This window comes from Leucopleurus acutus, assembly GCF_964270905.1.
Source record: "Leucopleurus acutus genome assembly, chromosome: X".
In the NCBI taxonomy this organism is placed as follows: domain Eukaryota; kingdom Metazoa; phylum Chordata; class Mammalia; order Artiodactyla; family Delphinidae; genus Leucopleurus; species Leucopleurus acutus.
Window position 1 is genome coordinate 26,870,119 of NC_139148.1, and position 22,446 is coordinate 26,892,564.

The 22,446-nt window shown below is 42.9% G+C and overlaps 1 protein-coding gene across 4 annotated transcripts in view; it reads right to left on the reverse strand.

Annotated features, from left to right (window-relative positions):
- The window catches only part of DMD (dystrophin), a gene marked incomplete at its 5' end in the record, with an annotated part of 2,126,456 nt that overhangs the window by 91,893 nt on the left and 2,012,117 nt on the right, over positions 1-22,446 (reverse strand). For all 4 annotated transcript variants that reach the window (XM_082864911.1, XM_082864912.1, XM_082864913.1 and 1 more), the window contains 3 exons: positions 6,082-6,239; positions 8,312-8,397; positions 10,808-11,009. In XM_082864911.1, coding sequence (XP_082721037.1) covers positions 6,082-6,239; positions 8,312-8,397; positions 10,808-11,009 — 446 coding nt within the window. The remainder of the gene's footprint in view (positions 1-6,081; positions 6,240-8,311; positions 8,398-10,807; positions 11,010-22,446) is intronic.

Genomic DNA, 22,446 nt, shown 5'->3' on the forward strand with positions numbered 1-22,446 from the left:
GAACATCTTTATTTTACTTTGTTTTTTTAGGCCGCTCCATACAGGCATGCGGGATCTTAGTTCCCCGACCAGGGATCGAACCCGCGCCCCCTGCAGTGGAAGCGCGGCATCTTAACAACTGGACCGCCAGGGAAGTCCCAAAAGGGCCCATAACGGCCCAAGGAAACCTAGGCAAAGCAGATTTTTTAGGAGTTATTTTAAGGATGGGAAATATAAAATGTGATCAATGGGCATGAGGAACGCTGTCAAACTGGTTAAAAAGTGTGTTGGCATGGTACTTTAACACCATCTCAAGAGTCTCTAAAAGCTCATCTACAGATGCTGGGTTATGGATAAAAGGAATTGTTGATCTTGGTGGGCTATTCTCATGTTAAAATACACTTTAGATAATCATAACTAACTATGTGCCCACCACTCTAAGTGCCCTGCCTCTATTAGCTCACTTAATCCTCACAACTGTTCCAGGAGCTTAGGGGCCAGGAAGGTCAAGAAATGTGCCCAAGGTTGCACACCCAGCAAATAGCAGAGCTGGGATTTGAACCTGGGCAGCCAGCTTCAGGGCCTATGTGCTTAACCACTCTGCCACTCACTACTCCAGATGTCCTGGAATGATTTACTATTTACACACACACACACACACACACACACACACACACACACACACACACACACTAGTTCTCGACAGTTGAGGTGGCAATTTATTCCCATTTCTGTATCATTCTATATTACAGCAACTGTGCACAGATGATATTCATTTTTGTCAGAGGAATATAAAAACTCAGAAGACAGATGAAAAAGCAACTTATTCATTTTGAATGCATGAATACAACAGGAGGCAGAAAACAGATGTAGAATACACAGATTTTGGCACGCAAGCTCTTGTAGGTGAAGCATATTGAATACAAAGTTGGTACACTCGATTCTGTCTAAACAATAAGGTGCTTAAAATGTTTACAGAAGAAAATACTACAAAGACTATCGGGGGGAGGGGAGAAGGGAGTACCTCTCAGGGCACTGCCAAATACCAATTTACAGATACATGACTCTTTTCTGGAGTCACTTAAAAGCGTAAAGTTTTGCCCACCTAAGAGGAAATACTATTTCATTTCATTTGGAAGTAGACTAGACACCTGAAATTGGGATTAGAGTATTTTAAATACAGATCATAGTGTGTGTGTACACATGTGTGTTGGGGTAGGTGAAGGCGTGTTCATTTATCCACATATCCTATTATAACCTAAAATTCACATAAAGGATCATGCTAACACTTTCTTCGTTCAGTCTAATATTTGAACTGGTTAAAGCCATTTATTTCTACTCAGATGGTTTAGCAGAAGGAAATGCTGGCTTGGAACACAGGGAACTTGGGCCTGATGTCTAGTTCTGACATAAATATAATTGCAGGATGGAGAAAATATTCACTCTGCCTATGTGGGTTTCAGTTTTCTCATCTGAAGGAGAGATGTGGACAATGTCTCAGGTTCCTTCGGGCAGCCCGTTGACTCACTGCCAGGGCAGACCTGACCTTGCGGAGGTCATAAAGATCAAGCTATTCTGTCAACAGGGAAGATCCCATGGAATATGAAAGCAGATCAAAAAACAAACTAGTTTCAAATCTTTTTACTTCTACTAATGCCCAAAAGAGTCATTTTCCCAGTACACGTGTTGACTGCCATATGCTTCTAATGTAGAAACGTATCCTGTTGCCTCCTTTAATATCAGTGAAGATACTACTGTCAAATCCATACGTTTATAGTGAATTTTCCCTTTTAAAACCCACAGATATGACTTCATTTCCTGGCCTCGTGGATAATTCCTTGATGGACCTATACTGATTTTTAAATAGGCAAAGCATTTTATTTGGACTTGGCAATTCCTTTTCTCTTTAAGAAGTTTTTGGGTTTTTTTTTTTTCCAAGTTTTTAAAATTGTGGTAAGATACATATACCATAAAATTTACGATCTTAACCATTTTTAAGTGGATAGTTCAATGGTATTAAGTGTATACATACTGTTGTGCAACCATCACCGCCACCCATCCCCAGATGGGCTGAGGAAACCTATAAAAAGATCACCCAGCTACCACTGCACGTGAAAACACTGCTCTGCTCTCCTCCTGTCCCTGCCAGGCCCTTGTCTGAGCCAGAAGCCAACACTTTCCTAACTGTACCGACTTGAAAAGAAGGAAGTTTTCTAGTCGGTGACAAAAAAAAAAAAAAAGGAAATAAAAAGACTATAGTCTGAAGTCAACTTCTCCTGTGATGCAGGGAATGTATTTGTAGGAGAAACAAGTACTTTCCTGCCGTTCATTTCCTTAGGCTGGTAGAAGGAACAGCCTTTGAGCACAAGCTTGCTGAAGGAACCAGCCCGGCCCCATTCCCAAGGTCTTATGCTTCAAACAAAGGGCAGGGGGCATTTTCACTCCTGTTATCTTTCCCTCCAGCAAACATTGAATTTTCATGCATGCTGCATGGTTTCCGAAAGGCAAGGTGATAGCCAGAGCTCCTGGCTGAGGAAAAGCCCGCCAGGGCTAGGACGCCAATTCTGAAGGAAGAATTCACAATGGATCTGTTCACGCAGACTGCCAATTCCTACCAAGTAGAGAGGGCCCCCAATTCTGACTAATATAAACCTCACCCGGCTCTGTACCCATAGGACGTGCACCACAGCCTTTTAGCAACATCCAATTTGCCAACGCTCAGTGTCTTAAAGTGAGGATTCCTCTTCTCCCCAACTCTCCTATGTTCCCTATTTTGTTATGGCATCATGTATTCTAGCAGAGACCCAGAAAAAAAATGCCTGTTATTTCACCTTGGGAAGCTGGAGAGCCTTAAAATGAAAAAATGCATATTTGGGGATGAGGCGGAAAATGGGCGGGGGGGTGGGGGAGGCATGCGCTCTGGACTATGAATCAAACTCTTCCACCAGCTGAGGAAACGCAGGGGCGCTGATAAATTGTTCATCTATTAAAAAAACCATAAAACAACCCCCCCCCCCAACCTGCTTATTCTATTCTCTTCAAAGGGTTTGGGAAGATTAAATGAGAACTGTGTGAACAAAAGTAGAATATTACCATCAGGAGCAGTAGTAACAGTATTATTTACAAGCATGGTGAGTACAAATGGTAGGGAGAATCTGTTACTTGGTAGTGAAAGCAAACCGTGGGCAGCTATGGAAACAGATCAGGAAAGGTCTGAGAGTTAAGTAGAGAAATTAGGATTTATTCAGTGGACCGTGAAAAGAAATTGAAGATTTCGAAGCACGGTGTCATACACTGAATACGTTTCTCTAAAACCGGTATGAGAGCAGTGAGACTGACAAAAGGCACCAGGGGGTCTAGAGGAGGCTTGCTAGGAAGACAGTGCAATAATCTATGCAAGTGATGAGAAGGCCTGAAAATAGCGTATGAGTGGCAATGAACAGGAATCACACAAAAGATGCTTCTTTCCCTTAAAAAGAAAAGTTAGCACTTTACTCATTTTTTTTTTCCTAATTCTAAATGTTCAAAGAAGAAAATCTGGCAAAAATACAAAAGAGTAGGGAAAAAACCCCGTCCTGTCACCACTGTTAATATCTTGATAGATTTCCCCCCAGTCTCAGAAAAGACCTTTCTGAGAGCTTCGAGACTGGCTAGCCAGGATGTGTTCAACCACTATGCGATCAGGTAGTGGACTGAGTTCAAAGTTCTGACGCTGAGAAGAGAGTGTAGCTGTTACAGGGACAGGGACAGAGCGAAACAAGAGGAAGCAGGTGAGTGAAGAAGGCAAGCATCCTGCAAGAGAATGCAACAGGCAGTCGTGGAACAGACCGGGCTCCTGATAAGAGGACGGCACGACGGAAAGTAGAGTTTCTGTTCAGCAGCCCCTTGTCCCGACAACCAAGTTCAAGAGGCTAGAGCTTACTTATTCCCACCACAAAAGAGAAATGGTAATTATATGACGTGATGGCACTAACTACTGCTACAATGGCAATATTACAATATACAAATGCATCAAATCAACGTGTTGTACACCTTAAATTCACACCATGTTATATGTCACATACATAAAAAAAAAAACCAGAGAGAGCCAGAGTCTGCAGTGAGGGTGACGGTGGCTGCAGCACCATCAGTTCCGCGAGGTGAGAGGACAATGGCTCCAGTGGCCCTGAGGCCAGCCCGCCTGACTTTGCGGCAGGAACCGTCTCTCAATAGAGATGGCTGTCGGCAGGTTCGAGCTCTGACCGTTACTCTCAACCTCAGTCACAAGACATACACAACTGTGTATATATGTATATGCGAACACGTGTGTGTGTGTACGTGTGTGTGTGTGTGGTTTCACAATTAGAAAGTAAAAAGTCACTGAAACTTGACTGAAGAGAAAACGCTTCGGAAAAAAAATTAAGCACTGCAAGTTGTTTTATAATAGGGTTTTGAAAAAAATGGATCTGGACTATTTGTGGCCATTAATATTCATTGTGTGAAAGTTACTTGTGTCTACGTTCTGGAGTAGAAATGTTAATGCAGCAACATGTAAGAAAAAACCCAGAGGAAGTGATAGTCTATTCATGTTTTGGGAGATTTGAGTATGAGGTGAAAAAATGCATTTATTTCTCCACATCTGTTTTACTTTTACAGCCAATTTGCCATAATTTTGGCAAAACGATCCAAACAGTATACCCAATGCTACATTAAGTGGCCTTATTATGTGTGCATTTATTTACTCTGCCCAGTGAACTATTAAATGAATGCTAAAAGTGCTCTAAAAAGCTAAATATTCAAAATGTTCTGCCCAGAAGGCCTTCTATGGTTTTATCCTAGTCTGTGGTCAGACTACATACAGGTCTAACCCAGGTATTTGTACACCTAGTTCTATCGGTAATGAGATTACCATGGACGGATCGAGAAACCCCATACAAGAAAAATGGTTCTTACCATTTGAAAAACAACATAAGAACACTGTGAATAATGTAACACTCCAAATATCTCATTCCTTCAGTGCTGGTGGTACTACAAACAACTTTTGACAAAAAGCCATCTGGTAATATGTATCAAAAAAGCCACAAAACTGTTTATATCTGGTAATCCCATTTCTGAGAATTTATCCTAAGGGAAAAACTTGTGTCAAAGAAAAGAGCTAACTACATAAAGATGTTCACTGCAGCCTTATCTATCTTACCAAGAAAGAGAAACAAACTAAATGGCTATCAACGGAGTGCTGAGGCACTTGGGAGGAAGAGGGTATTTCTGGGGACACCGATTATGGTGTGGAAAAGGCACTGGGGCAGCAGGAGACGAAGGAGAATGGACAGGAGTGTGTGGAGCTAGTGACAGACATTAGCAGAGAGTACAAACCTCCGACCTGGTTGTAAGCCTATGGGAAGTCACCATCCAGGCCTTGGAACAGTAGAGGAATGTCAAAGTTACAAAAGGAAAACTTTAGGGACTTCCCCGGTGGCGGCACTGGTTAAGAATACGCCTGCCAATGCAGGGGACACGAGTTCGAGCCCTGGTCTGGGAGGATCCCACATGCCACAGAGCAACTAAGCCCATGCACCACAACTACTAAGCCTGCGCTCTAGAGCCCGTGAGCCACAACTACTGAAGCCCGCGCGTAGCAACAAAGACCCAATGCTGCCAAAAATAAATAAATGAATTTATTTTTTTAAAAAAAGATAGCTGTGTCAACTATTTACCAACAGCTACTGAAAAGAAGGCTACGATGACAGAATTAGGTTAGAAAAAAAAAACTAAGACTAAGATACTCACAGACAAAGGTCATTTTCTTTTTTACAAAGGATTTCTCTGGCTGGGGATTTATTTCCTCCCTCGCTAAACCATGCAGACTCCCTTCCCTCCCAACATCTCAGGAACTGCGGGGTTCTGGCTGCAGACGCAGCTTTCTTTCCCTTCCTTTGCACTGTCCTCTCTCCCCAAACCCACAGTTCCAGAAGCCACTGCCTACAGAGGTTTCAAATATCAAAAATCCCTTACCCACCTGCCTATGGAAGAGCTAACATGAGAAACTACAGTTCTGTGGGGTTTTATATTAATTTCTAAAATACAGAAGAATAAGTATGTTACTTGAGAAGGTGAATAACTTACAAATTGGAAGCAGCTCCTGACACTCGGCTCAATGTTACTGCCCCCAAAGGATGCGACTTCACCCAACTGTCTTGGGATTTGGATAGAATCATGCAGAAGGAGGCCCAGTCTGCGCTGGTCACAAAATCCAGTTGAACTGGCCACTTGCTTGAAAAGGTCTACAAAAGGAAAAAAGAGAATTGCAACCATCCAAAAGCAGAACGAAGTAGATGTTAGCAGAATCTAAGGACCAGCTCAACTCCAGCACCAATTCGCAAGAGTAGCCAATATTCCCACCGTGTACTTCTACTGTACACTAATCTGCACATTTATTATTTTTATGGATCAAGTTAATCATCACTGTGTATATATGAAGTGTGACAACTTTTAAATAAACTACAGCCCTGCAAGTAACGAGAGCTTACGTACAGTTCTGACATGTGAGTTTTTCCTAAGCCAGAACATAATACTTTAGAAAATATTTTATATATATGACGTGACCACCATCATAAAATAAATGTTTCAGCCTTAAGAAACACAGAACGGGCCCAAAGCACCATCCCCCTTTGGACAGCAGCTTCCAAAATATATCAAAATTGGGCCTTCTTTATGAAGTCATACGATCACTGAGTTTCTCGTACATGTTCCCACAGGATGCTGTACATATTCGTAATTAGCTCATATCACTTTACACTGTCACTGATTTAATATGTGTCTTTTTGGCTGAGGAATGATATCCCCTCAAGGTTGGGACCGTATCTTGGTCAACTGTGTGCCAGAAATGTGTGCAGTAGGAGAGCAGCAGGTGGAGGATAGCAGGTGCCCAATATACGTGCATTCAAGGAATGAATGAATACGCCAAACACTTGCAACATGTTTTGTTCTCAGAAATAAAATTATTTTAATCCTACCTTGTATTCAAATAAAAGTTGCCCAAAAAGTAAATCCACGGAATATTTTCCTACTCATAAGCACACTTTAAAACTCTAAGACATTAAATGTTTTAACGAGATATTTAAGATGGCAGTAACAACACTGAGCTCTCACAGCATTTTCTCGTCTCTCCAGTACACACACGTAAGTTCAGAATTATGAATTATCTTCAAATAGCCCCACTTGAAGTTAACATTTTTGTTTCGCCAACCTCAAACCTGTTCCCTCTCAGTAGTTATTTGAAACACAAACTGGAAGCTTCCTTGATGAATCAAGTTAGTATCACGATGTGCTGGTACCATACCTATCACAAGTAACTACGATACATAAAGGACGAAAGCCCACAGAAATATTCTGTTTTATCCAAAACACATTTTCAAATGGCTAACAAAAGCTGTTCTGTTCTTTTTTCTTGGGTTCTTAGGATGAGAAAACTCAAGTGGAAACTACATAAAAGTGAGAGCTAAAAGAGCTTGTGTATTTTGTGGAAATTTACTCCTAGGGGGGAAATGAGCAGTAGGACACAGCGTGGCTTTGGAGGAATTCAGTCTCTTTTATCTCCTGCCCGTCCTTAAGCTCAGCACATCTCTACATCCCTGTGTGGCTAGGCCTTAGGGGAAAAGAGAAAAGACAAGATACACTAGGTTTGTTTAATATTCCTACCGAAAAGATTTCTCACGAGCATTTAAAGGGGAAAAACAAGTACATTCCTTCACAATGGGAATGAATGGTTACTTAGTCATCTCCACTGTCCCTCCTCTAGCATTCGCTTTTAATTTGGATTTACAAATTTTGAGCAGAAGAGCCCAATAGCTAATCAAAGGGAAATTCTTTAAGGTGTTATTTACCCTGTAAGAAATGGCAAGCTGTCTCTCAAATAATAAAATGTTAATCACATCACAGAATTGGGTATGTCAGTACAACTCACAGTAAGATGATTATAAAATAAACAAGGTTTCATCCAAAGACGAGGCAAGTGCACAGATTAAACCTTCACATTTATTTTCCTGACTTAGACAAAGGGGTTAGGAAATCGGACTTTATCCCCGAGGAACATGTGTTTTACTCAGACACAGTCAATGTAATGTAAAATAATACTCGGGCTGGAGAAGTTAATCCTCATTCTCTATTTAAATAACTACAATTTAACATCTGACATGGAGCGGCACACATCACATTTTATGACAGTCTGAAAGTAGTTCTACATCTCACATGAGGAACCTGCTGTCAAATAAGAACACCATGTTATTCCCCATCTAAAACTGGGGTAATTAGCCAACATTAATAAAAGAATACTGAGTTCATATACATGACTTACATCTGTACTTGTCTTCCAAATGTGCTTTACACAGAGAAATGATGCCAGTTTTAAAAGACAGGACCCGGATCCTCCCTGTTCGCCCCCTGTTATGAATAATCAAAGCAGAAAACAATTACTGACACTTTACTGAACGATAAACACTTCTTAGATAAGAGAAAAAACCTTGGATATGGAAACGCTACTGACCATTGTTTTATTAAGATCATTAAGAATGTTTCTGAGTTCATTCTCTATCTGGCTGATGAACCAGAACGCGATGGAAATTTGACCAACGCGACCAGTGAACACTTACCAAGTTTTCAATTCTTAAAAGCCCTTCCTTGAATGGTAAGAGTTTCTCTACATAAAAATAAGAAGAATATCCTTTTATTCATCTATGGAGAGCCACCTGGGTTTATGTCCATAAGGGGAAGAATTACTACTATGTACTAAGAAAATCCCCTACTTCAGTTATTGAAGCCAAAAAATACCAGCAACTAACTGCTCTGCTCTCTTAACGCTCATTTAGACATTCATCAGATTGCCCCTTATTGAGAAGAAAATTAATCACTTCAGGTCACAAGACACACAGTATAAAATATGAACGTTTCTCCCTACAAGAAACATATGATACAGTCTATTAGGGAGCATTTGAATAGATGATCTGAAAGAGCAATTTAAAAATAACCTATTGCTATAGCAGTGTTTTAACATAGGTATGCTTTCACTTTACATAGAAACCATTCCACGTGACAAATTTATTAACAAGTTCATTTTGCCCATGGGAAGAACTTAAAAGAATGAAAAGTCTTTCATTTTGTAGAAAATGTCTTTTGATGATTTTCAGCTTTTATTTTGTTATGAAAAACAACTAAACCATATATGTCAGTTAAAAAAGAGTCTGTAGAATAACTGCAAAGGACAGGTCCCAAGAGTGGTTATTTTTGGTGAGCGATATGCTCAGCTTTCAACTGGTACAATTCACTAAATCCATTAGTCAAGCAGAAATCCCGGGTCCTACTACGTTAACAAAAGTACTATCATTGGAAGATTTTATCTTTTTCCCTCTTTAAAACGGCAAATCAAAGTTTAAGAAACTTTATATAGTGACTCAGGTCTTCGAGGAGTTAAAGTTGTCCCCAGATAATTTTCAGGCATAGAGAAGGGAAGTTATATACTCAGAATCCACTCGTACGTCATCTGCAAAGAGAATGGGGCCAAAATATATTTGAGGGAAGACCTGAATAGAAACCCTTATCAAAGCAAATCTAAGGATAATCCGTAATTAAAATCCAACAGGATCAAGGGCTTGGTAGATAATGATGAGAATTCAACAGCCAGGTGATCTTGGAACTTAAAAAGCAATACCTTATCAAAATAACAAAGAAAAAAAGGTATACATTTATATCCAGGAGGTGGTAGAAATCTACACCAAAGGCAAAAGCAAATAGTTGCTACGCAACTCCTTTCAGAAGACCTTCCCAGATTTCCAAATGCCGAATACGTTCTTGTTGACATGTGAAATCAGGCGTATAGTAATTTTGATGTCTAAGAAGAATTCAGTTGAAATTAAGACCAATTCCTTCTGCTACCTTCCTCAATTGTCTTCATTAAGCTCAAGACAAAAGTGGGGAGTTCTCCTATGTGCAATCCAAAAGAAACGAGTGTTTTCTAAGAGAGAGGGATGAATGGAGGTGCCAAAGTGAAACTTCGTAAATCCTTATTTAAAAAAAAAAAAAAAGACTTCCCCAGTTTGAGGATCTGGATTTGCTGCACTAGGGCTTTTTTCTTTTTTTGGCTTATCAATTTACACTCTTCTGCAAAAAATCTCTCGAGTATCAGCTAACACTATTCAGAGCTGGTGACAGGTGTGTCAGCATCTCCAGGAGCACACCCCTTTCTGCCGGTGAGAGGGAGCCACCCCGGAAGAGGACGGAGGAATTCAAAATTCACAGGCAAGAAAGGGAAAGAACTAATGGCTACACACTGACTCATCCTACTATATGAAAAATGAGTATCTCAGGGTTTGGTTTGTTTTCTAATCTAATGAGAGCATTCTACATTCTAGTTCTTACCTCCTAGCTTATCAAAGTATTTTTCAGTTCCATTAAATGCAAAAATGATGGCTTCCCTGGTGGCGCAGTGGTTGAGAGTCCACCTGCCGATGCGGGGGACGCAGGTTCATGCCCCGGTCCGGGAGGATCCCACATGCCGCGGAGCGGCTGGGCCCGTGAGCCATGGCCGCTGGGCACGCGCGTCCGGAGCCTGTGCTCCGCAACGGGAGAGGCCACAACAGTGAGAGGCCCGCGTACCGCAAAAAAAAAAAAAAAAAAAAAAAAAAAAAGCAAAAATGATTAATCACGGGGATAGCGTCAGGTCACATGGCTTCATGAAATCTTCCTCCTGAGTACCATATTTCTAGACTGGAGCCCTGCTGTGATGCTAATTACACCGTCACCGTTCTGTAGACTAAGTGTCCAGTGGTATAGTCTGGAGAAAGCCTGCTATACGTACGTGTCATATACATTCAGCAGCCAATTGAGACACATATCCACACAGAGAGGGACGTTGACCAGATTGTTGTGCTCTTGCTGCAGGCGATCATAAATAGTGGTCAAACAATTAATGATCTGCAGGATGTCCATGGGCTGGTCATTTTGCTTGAGGTTGTGCTGGTCCAGGGCATCGCAGGCAGCTGACAGGCTCAAGAGATCCACTGCAAGAGCCACATAAAATCACAGGTGATTCAAAGGGGAAAAGCCTTCTTTCACTGTTTTCCTTTTTGACAATCCTGGTAGGATTGGCTTGTGCCCTTTAGTAAACAGCAAACCCGAACCCTACCCTCTTTTCACCCCTCAGCTCTAAGTTTGGTAAGTGTGATGAGTACTCAAGCTCTGAGACTGTCCTTAACTCCCACTGGCACTGGGTGAAGATGTGGATGAAGAGACAGTTCCCATTCCTAAACTATTAGGAAATATTTGAGCGTTAAGGGGACCTAGAGTGTTCTACAGGAAAAGAGTCATTTCCACCTGAATTAGAAAGAAAAAAAACTGTTTTACTAGAGATTTTCGAAGAGTTTCTGAGAATACCTTCTCGTATTAGTACTAGAGAAGGTCAGTTTGATTAATCTGCATGGTTAGGGTTGTGTAAACTCTTATTTCCAGCTATGCATTTATCATCATTAAGCGTTTTCCTCCTTGAAATATCAGTCACCTCCTAATCTCTCTGCTACATTAACACTAGGTGAAAAAATAATCAACTTCACTAAAATTTTCTATAGGCAAACTAAAATAAATGCATCATCTATCCAGTTTTCAGATACAAGGCTCACTTATTTCTCCTTTCACCTTCAAATTACAGTCTACAACGTACTTTTCAAGTCCGCTAAGAACTTTATAAGTTTTTTTGGGGGGGTGGAGGTTCCCGTGATCTGAGGTGGTATTTAATCATATACTGAAAGACAAACATTTATCAAAAGTGAAGCCTCAACACTGCCCAACATCAGCAAATCGTAAGGTTTACTGCCAAGTGTCACAGAAAGATGCTTTTCTGTAAAGCCAATTTATTAGCCAAATTGGAAACGGAACAACATTGCTTTTATAACACCTTATACATCCAAGCTCTGATCTGAATTCTCAGTCCTTTGAGAGTAAGAATCAATGGTAATTAAATAAATCTCTCACATATGGGGGGGGGGAGGCAACACAATTATAAATGTAACTGTAGATAAACACCACCATCCCAATCAGTAAACAGCTTGCCCCATACTAAACAGATGCAAATTTAAGGCTTTAAAGCATTTTACTTGTTACTATTTGTGGCTACTTCTAATTAAATGCTAAGGACGAACCCCCAAAATGGTGGTTAATACCTATGTAGGTTAATACCTCCGTAGTGCATGTTTTCCTCTTTTCAAAAAGGAAAATAGTAACCTTTTGAAGTTTCCCTGGAAGCATGAAGGAGACCTGGGGTGGAAGCAGGAGGTTTTTTTTTTTTTCCTTTGTCTTTCATCCCAGTGAGTAAACCTCTCTGTTTCCATGGACCAGTTTTCTTAAAATACCCTGGCCAGCACTCATCCTATCAAAGCCAAGCCCCCACTCCTTTTGCTTAAAAATACTCGAAAGATAAAGGAATGACTTCTTTACATTGAAGCCAAGACTTTGTTTCAAGTGGCAGAAAGGAATGTAACTCGATTTGAAAGGGAGGTAGGAAGGAAAAAGAATAAAGAATTTAAAAACATAACAACACAAGCGGGCAGGGGGACAGGAGGAGGGGAAGGCCGAGTGGGGACTGTATGGGAGACCAGAGAGACATGCAGAGACAGAAGTCTCCAACTTCCAATCCTCTCTGCTGTGTGCCTGACTTTCTCTGAGGACACGTTTTCAGGTGTAGGTAATGAGAACGTTTAGGGATGCAGCACCCCATCCACATTAGCAGAAGAGAGGAGCAGATTTCCTCCGAACACCAATATTCCCAACGTGTTTCTTTATATATTGAAGGAAGTGACGGGTGGTTTGAAGTTTTTCTCGTATTTTCTTTCTGTTACTTTGCTGTAATCATTATACATTTTTTGCTTTATATCCAAGGATAGAAGAACTAACAAGTGAGAATTCTTAGACTCACTTTTGTATGAAGAGTCTAATTTCCCCGTGTGATGGAAACAAATAACCAACAGCAAAATGGCATGAATTTGTTATTGGGCCTACTCGTCTCTCCACACAGGTGAATGGGTAACACACAGAATAGGAAATTGGGAGCATAAATAGCTCCAGAGGGGCGCAAAGCAATTGCTCTGAAATAACAGGAGCGGGAGGTGACATAGTTGGGAGAGAAATACTGTGCAGTGCGCTCTGCTAAAACCAAATGTGGTTAAACACAAGAATGGTCCATCACAGAAGACTGGAGAGCTCATTTTCCCAAAACAAACATATCAAACAGAATTTCACTATCATGCCACAATTTGTAAAAGACTCCTATTTAGGTGTATATAGCCGATACTATGGACTTGAAAAGAGGTGAGAAAATCAATAGGGACGATGTAATTGCCCCACAAACATACACTTAACTGTTCAAGACGAGCATCTTAAAGAATACATTGCGATTCTTTGATGAAACATTAAGCCTAATGATTAGCTGCTTCTAGAAGCCTCAACAAGCGACCAGCAGACACAATTTTGTAAAACTACCCTTTTACCTCAAGCGAGGAATTTCCATTTAGGAGAAAATCTCTCTCTCCTTTAGTGTATTCACTAGGGAATACATTTTAAAGTTATATAAAAACCCAAGTATGTTCTAATAGACCCTCTCTTTCAAAAATTATTTTGACAGTAGAAGGTGCTCTAGGTTTTGACGCCACTGAAGAATAGAGAGCATGTGGTGGTGCCCCTCATGCATCGGGGTGTGGGGTGAAAGAGGGGGGACAAGACAAAAAACGACCGGCTCTCCAGGATCCTCTCTGCTAAGCACGAAAAGCACGAAAGGGAGATGGGATGGGATGGGGTGGATGATTCCCGAGGTGCTGGGTGTGCCTACTCATCCTCTCTGACATCCCAGGTTCAAATGCTAACTCTGTTCTTTTCCTCATACGCCACAAGTGAGGAGCTCAGATGGATTTTTTTTTTTTTTTTTTTTTTGGTCTTTTACAGAATCCTAGGCTTTGAGAACTCAAAAGCACCTTCAGAATCGTTTTGCAGTCGGGAAAACTGAGACTGGACAGGAGGAGACCTGCTCTGGGTATTACGGCAGGACACACGGAGGTATGTACTGAAAAGCAGAAAGGCGGGCGGCAGAAGGTGTCCTTACAGGCTGTACAGAAAAAGAAAACCACCCCGCATTCTCTACTAGCAATAATACTGGGAGAAAAAAGAAGCACCAAAATGTTGGCTAGAATAAGCCCGATGGTGCCCACACAACCCCGGGCTCATCCCATGGGTCAACCTGGATACCCCAGGTTAACAATATAAACAATCCTGTAACCTAATTAGTACAGGCACAGACAGGGGCGGGCGGCTAAGGGTGGGATAACTCCTATGTGTCTGCTGACTTTTTGGCCCAGGCAGCAGAAGGCGTCTGCGGAAAGAGGAGGCTGTTGTGGACATCACATCATTCTACAGGCAGCTTACACTTCAGGCTGAAGGACCTTCCAAGCAAATCTTTGCCCAGCAAGAAAGTCAAGCACTTTGCTGTAGTTATCTTTGCTGTGAGGGTTAACCCCAGAGGTGCTGAAGTTGGCAAGAGATGTTTTGCTAAAACAGCCACACAAGGTAGACCCTTCGATCAAAGCAAGGAAAAGAAGTGACTCAGTGTGTTTATGGGTAGCCATGAGTTAGAGGTTATCACAGTTGTTTGCTGCTAGCAATAACATTAGCCATTTTGACCTGGTCTCAGGGAGGCCACTGGGTTTGGGACTGGCTACGTAAGAAGAAGACGTCCAGATTACCAGCAGCTAAACGCAATCCTGGCTGAGACTCCAATTAGAGCTCCCTGGTTTCTAAAGTGGTGTGTGCTCACATTGGTGGCTCTTGATCCAAGAGATAAAGTGCATCCTGCTATGGCCCCGGTACAGAGAGGGCACTTGGAGCTTGTACTTGGCCTCTCCAGACCCCATGCTGGAAGGCATCCTGTGGTTGTGACGCATATCCTTGTTTTAATGCTGTTGCTGTACTGCAGGCTTTTCCTTTCTACAGTCATGAACTGTAGATTTGTAAGGACTGTCATTTGGGTTCTGTGAGTCCTCGTCAGCTATTGAGCTTAACTATCATCCCCGGAGCGATCGGTGCCAGAACGGAGATTGTTCAGAAGACCCCAACTCATTCTTAGCTGAAAATACGGGGAAGGCATTATTTTAAAAGGAAAAAAAGATGATTCTAAAAAAAGGGATGAAAATAAACCATTGATGCTAGTTGCCAAGCTACCCTTGGTTTGAAGTAGCGCAGGCTTTGAAATTCGTTATCAGTAATACAACTTTCTACTGGAAACTGGAAATGGTAGAACCTGAACTCCAGGAGCTAACGGAATGGATTAGAAGGGGATAGCGAACGGATGGCAAGTCTGCTAAAAATTCAATTCCTTGGTTGCAGGAGCAAAAGCTCAAATAAGTTCAGAACCTTCTTCCATTGAGCTTCACCCTCTCTGGCCTGCAGGTAGAGTTCTAACTAAAGGAACCTGGGAACTAGCACTTTTTGATAAATGGGCGACACCTGAGAGACCAATTACAATTAAAAAGATAATTCAAGTGGGGGAACTTACAGGTGTTCTCTACTTTACCACAATTTTCTTTTTCAGTGCCATACTAGTAGTCCCTGGACTGGGGCTACAATTAAGAGTCTCAAGGGCTGGTAATATCCCCAAACAGTACCTTACCTAGTTGAAAGGTAAATGCACAAGACCTTACCTAGTTGAAAGGTAAGTGCACAAGACCTTACCTAGTTGAAAGGTAAGTGCAAGAATTCCACAGGGACTGATGGACTAGATTACCCCTTTCTCACACCTCGCCTAACTGGGGCTGACCGTCACACATGTTTTGTTGCCTAGTGGACAGGACAGTCCCATTTTCCTGTATGGAACCAATGTGACCCCTTATCAAAAATTGGGAAGAGAAGGGGAAGGCAAAGGGGAAGCCCAGGCATGTCTTATCTTGCTACCAGCTAAATATGGACTAGGCCAGTGGCTGAACCCAGGGGATATACTCTTTGTTGGGGGAGAGAGTTCGGATGAAAATTTAGCAATAAGGAAGAAAGATAAGATTGTTGCCGAAGGGAAGAAAGCCACCAAATGCGTGTTAAAAAGGGAAAATCTAACATAATGCTGGTGCCTAGAAAGAGGCTTAAAATAAGAGAATAACATGCTCCCTTGGCTACGACTCAGATGCCCTTTTAAAAAGCCAAGAACTGAGCGGGACAGCTGGCCAATCTATCGAACACACTGGGTGAAGAGGTGGGAGTCCTGACTGTGACCGAGACTCCATGGAGCGGTACTAAAGTGGTTATGGCTTTTGGCGCTTGTTTCACAGGATGCATCTGTCATTAAGCACCTCCTCTGGAAAGTACCCTGTGGGAATATTTACCCAGTCATATCTGGAGAACACTGATTTATAATAATCTGAATGAACACGGCATGGTCATTAATTGTGATGATGAAGGATTACAAAAGGTATTGGGTATGTGGTAGAAAGTTTATATGGCATATGCCTCATCTGTCACAATATTCTGTGTTTAAAAAAAAAAAAAAGCTAGTGTTAGTGTGTGAGGAAAGCTACAAATCGGGATGCTTGTATCATTGAGGAAAAGCTAAGTTGAATTTGGTGGGCCTACTTCCCTGAGATTGAAAAGCCAGAAATCTGCTGTGGACGGCTATAGGTATTTCTGTGGCATACCCGAACCAAAGTTCACTTAGGAGTGACTACTATTCCTATGATGTTTGCCTGGGAGACTCAACATTTCTGTATCTCAATTGTATTTCCTAGTTATAGTAAAGACGTTAGTACACATTGGCAACAACATGTCTGGTGGGCCAAAGAGCATGGGACTGCTTGAAATAAAAGAATCTTAGGAGAATTAGGAGCTGGGCGAGGACTACCTGGCAAGGTAGAATTTGCTTTGAGTGAGAAAAGAGAAACCGATGGAAAAGACCGCCTATTGCAAAAAGAATACATCAAGGGAATCCAATTCCAGGAGAAAAGAGGATATCAACTAGAAATGGAACCACCGATAACCCGAGAATGGAACCTACAAGGTCCTCCTTAACAGCCTCAGCAGCACGACTGAGAACCCACCCTCCTTTCCCTTAGCGAGCAACTCGTGGGTACTGGACACATTTCGAACAGGACTACAGTGCTCCCCCTGGGAGAGAGATGCCTCCTGTTACCGGACCCCTCTCTTGGGGCACCGATACCCATCAAACCATGTAAGTGGAGAAAACGACTTTGCCTCCATCCTCAAGATGTTTTGAATTCTGAAATAACAGAGACCTGGCCTCCAACCTACGTGAAAAATAACATAATGGTGTACGGGAAAAGGAGATTTTTGCGGGGAAGGGACAAATAATTACACTGGCCCCTCGGGTCCCCCTGCTGTTGAGGTAGCTGGTGGCTGTGGAGGCATACTGTAACGCTGTTGCCTTCTTGTAATCTTTGCCTGTAAGAGACTGTAGATTTGTAAGCAATGTTTACCGTGGGTCCTGTGAGCCTTCTTTAGTGACCAAACGCTATCCGATGCCACCTTTCAGTGCAAGCACAAAAGGTGAGGTGTGTGTACCAAGAAGGGAGCCCCTTTTTTTTTTTACCTGGTATGGCACGGTAAGGATGAGTCTGGCCATGGTGCCTCTATTCAGACAACCCCAGGCTGTACAAAATTTCTCTACTGTGTGATTTAGTTGCTGAACAGAAGCAAATTGTTCTATACTTCTTGTTTGCAGAATATCTGTCACATTTATCAACTGCAGTATATTTAGCCCTATGGTTTGGGCTCTCTCCAACCCACCACACACTAATAAACTAAATACATGGGCTTTGTTAAGTGCATTTTTATTTCTGCTCTTAGAAGTTGGCTATATTTTTAATTTTAGAAGCTGCAAACCTATAGGATGTTCATGAGAACTACAGCCGGAGAAGGAAAAAGCTTAGATTATCTTCTTCATAACTTTCAGTGGGGTATCAGCCATATGAACCGGCTTATAAATCCTTCTTACCCAGATTTCCTCTTTGTCTCTGCTTTTCTGTCGCGTTTAATTTTCATTCACAATGCCTTGAAAGGCAGTATGGAGTCATGCAACATTAAACGGATTACAAACTGGGGACATTATAGGCCAATGGTGATGCTCTAGACTTAAACAGCAAATCCTCTATAGTGGATAAAACTGTGGTATTCAGGTTTCTGCAGTGCTGAAGCTTTGATAGTGAAGTGAAAAAAGTGAAAACGACCAAGTGCTTAGCGGCGGTAGCATGGCATATTTTCTAAGGCATCTGTAATTCAAACTCTTTACTGGCATCAGGAAATCTCTGAGATAACGTCATTAATTTTCATTAAAGTAAGAGTTAGTGGACACGACCTTCAGTTGGAAAAGGTAGCCAGGACAAGTTCTGTTTGTCTGTACCACAGACAATAGCTCTTTATCATGGCTTTACAGGCACAGAAATGACAAAAAGGCCGGAGCAAATCTAAAATTAAGAGGAAATTCTGAAATCACTTACTGAACAGTTAGTTAAGTAATGTGACCACGCATGTTTTCAATAATAAAAGGATAGGTGAACTCTTCATTCTATATTCATACTACACGTGGAAACCTCCTACCATTCTTGAGAATCTAGTACTTAATTTAGATAAATACACCCTAATTTTGCTGTACCTAAACCTTTTTCAAACATGAGCAAAGTCATGCTTAGAAAGGAAATGCTGAGATTTCAAATCTGTTTAAAAGTGAAAATTCTACAGGCTACATTCAGAGCTTAGCTTTATTACAAGGTTATAAGCGCCCATGGCCAAAATGTTTTATAATATCAAATCCCCCTGTTTTTCCAACGTTTATTGGAAATGTTAACATACACTGAAATAATAGACAATGAGACACATATGTGAAGAGAAAGAGTTTTTAACAGGAGGAGAACTGAATAATGCCTAAATCCAAGGTCAAAAGGAACATGATGGAAAGGGGTCTTCCAATGTAGTCAGTTTGGAGGCTTTTTCATAGTATAACCTGGAACAGCTGATTATCTCTTCTGAACTTTTTGTATCTCACTTTTACATCTCTCTATGTACTATAGCACGTTTCATAACTGCCCCTTTCTCAATGGAAGGCACCCCCTCTGGGATGGGGTGGGGACAGAAGAAGAAGAAGAGGCAGAAGACGTTCTCCATCCAGCCTTCTGACTCCACTCCATCTCAAACTGCCTCTTTCCGGCTCTGGTACATTAACAGGTGCCTAAGGAAATCCTAGGCCTGGGGAGTCCTTTAAAAACCACTTGGCAGCTACAGAGCTGAAAAATGACAGCTTCAGACTATAAGCGATATGGAAATGGAAGCCTGAATTTACTTTCATTCATGCATCCATTCCTTGAAAACAGATGAAGCCCTTCTCTGCGCCAGCCTTTGTGCTCAGCACTGGAGAGACCAAGATAAGGAGGAAAAGCCTACTCTCTCCTTCCAAATAATTTCACTTCTAGGCCATTTCTTCTCCATCTCCACGTAGAAAACCACACACGAGCCAACACCGGTTGACTATCCTACTGCTAGCCTCTGCAGACCCCCTGCATCAGACGCCTTCATTGCTCAAGATTTGGTAGCCAGGGGTCACAGCCCTCTGCTCTTCCCCAGTGCTGGCCCAATTTGGGGTGATTTCAACCTTGGCAGCGAGGACTCGTGCATCACTCTAGCCTCTCAGTTCATTAGCTTCCTATTTCATCTCCATGGAAATTCACATCTAGCCCGCCTCTGCCACCCACGCAAATGGTCATATCCTAGACCTAGCCAGCCGAACTGTTCCGCTTCTGAAATAACGTTTAGCTTTGCTGCTGTCTGACCACAACTTCTTGGCTTTCCAGTCACTTCCGCACAATCTCTTCCTCTACCTCCCTGAACACTTGGCCTCTCGATCCCTCTACCTCCTAATTACCAGCTTCCACCCAAATTCACAGCCTCTCCTACCCCATGCTGACTCGATGGACAGCACTCCAACCACTTAACCACTCTTTGGCCCAAATCCCTACTTCATTTGCCCGGCTGGCCTCTGCCCACCTGGGACAGAACCATACGGTTCCTGACTACTGGCTGTGCCTGGAGAAACACCCCTGCGGATTGGTGCTGTCGTAAACCGCTCAGCAGACTCTGGGCTCCACGATGCTGCTTCTCAAAATAGCCCTCCCTTTCTCCACAGAGGTTAAGGCCAACCTCGACTCTATCCCCTTCTGCCATTAGCTGCAGCACAGGACCTCTCCTCCACCTTCACACAAAAAACAGAGCCCTCCCCGCGGGCATCCCTCGCCCGCTTCCCACTAGGTCTCCTTAGTTACCTAGCCCGGCCCAGATCCTTTCCTCAGCCCCACTCCTTACAGTGGAAGAGAGGCGTCCCCTTTCTTCTCTTGGCCTCCGGATTACCTTCCCCTCTCCTCTGAGAACTCACATGTTTTAGTATCTCCTGAGCCAGCAACTACAATTTTGTCCCCGCTTCTCATATTCATTTCAACAGACTCAAGCATCTCTCAACCTATGTGCACATGCACTCCATTAACTCCTCAGCCCCTTCCAGCTAACTACCGCCCGTCTCCCCTCCCCTTCACAGCTAAATTTCTCCAAGAATCGTCTCAACTGTCTTCACATCCCCACTTTTGCTTTACTTTGAAGCCCACTTCACCACCTCCACCGTGCCTCTAAAACCTCAACAAAGTTACTAAGGACCTCCTTGTTGCTAAATCCAACGGACACTTTTGCCAACCTCATCCTGACCTCCCAGCAACGTCTGACCCCGGTGGCAGGCCCCTTCTTTCTGCCCATGCAGTATGTACCATTATACCTTCTTTGAGTCTTCCTTTGCGGTACCCTCTGTACCTTGTTCGCCCCCTGTCCTAAATTCTGTTTTCTTGTTACTTTACACTCCCCGAGCATCTGCACGCTTATGATTCCTAAACATTGCCCATATGTTTCTCCTGAGCGCCACAGCTCTATGTTCAGCTCTGCCAAGGCACGTCCGCCACTCCCCCCAGGTGAGCACCTCACTTATCTTCCTTGATTCCCCCTCACCTCGCACATCAAACTCATCACTAAGCCCTATCCATTCCACCTCGTATTTTTCAACTCTCCCCACTTATCTCCATTCCTCCTTTGCCAATTCAGGCCACCATACTGCTGGTTTAGACGACTGAAACTGCTCACCAAGTCTCTCCCCCAGCCGGTGTACACCACCGCCAGGGTGCAGGCTCTATTCCACAGCCAGAGTCATCTTTCTAAATGACAATTCCATCGTGCCATGCCATTGCAAGGCTCCCCACTGACCTCTAAACTCTTTAAGTTTAAAAGGCCTTTCCCGGGCTTCCCTGGTGGTGCAGTGTTTGGGAGTCCGCCTGCCGATGCAGGGGACACGGGTTCGTGCCCCGGTCCGGGAAGATCCCACATGCCGCGGAGCGGCTGGGCCCGTGAGCCATGGCCGCTGAGCCTGCGCGTCCGGAGCCTGTGCTCCGCAGCGGGAGAGGCCACGGCAGTGAGAGGCCCGTGTACCACACACAAAAAAAATAATAATAATAAATAAATAAATAAAAGGCCTTTCCCAATCTGCCTCCTGCTTCTCCTCCAGCCAAATATTTTACCACAGTCCCTCCCTGGAGCGCCTGTGCTTTAGCCGCAGTATTTTCAGTTCTTGACGGCATCTCTGGACCCCACGCCTCAGCACATGCTCTGCCTTCTGATGAGAACATTCTTTCTGGAGTGAGCTCTACTGACCCTTCTGGACTCACGTGTCACAGATACCACCTCTTCAAGCAAACCCCACAATTCATGGTACCCATTCTTCCACTGTCGCATGACTAAATATATGACTTTGAAACTGTCCCTTCACTTTTTCTCAGGGTGTCCATAAAGGCTTTTTGTGTGTGTGTGTGGTACGCGGGCCTCTCACTGTTGTGGCCTCTCCCGTTGCGGAGCACAGGCTCCGCACGCGCAGGCTCAGCGGCCATAGCTCACGGGCCCAGCCGCTCCGCGGCATGTGGGATCCTCCCGGACCGGGGCACGAACCCGTGTCCCCTGCATCGGCAGGTGGACCCTCAACCACTGCGCCACCAGGGAAGCCCCATAAAGCCTTAATAGAGGTGTTTTTTTTTTTTTTTTTACAGATTGTAGATGTTCTTGATGATCTTATATACATACACCAATGTCTCTAGACTTATGGACACCCTGTATATCCCTCATTAGACTGTAAGTTCCACCAGGGTAGGGACTGTGCCTATCTGTTTCGTGGTCACATTAACAACATACATGGGCTCTCAAACAATATTATACCTGGTAACAGATATATAAACTATCTGATAAACAGACAGCATTGTATGACACTTGGGGAATTTTTCCCACTGATGTAAGTTATTTAGCAAAAGCAGAAAAACAATCTTGTCATCTTTCTTCTATGACAGTATTTATCTGAACATTAGCATTCAAGCTAAAAACCAATACACA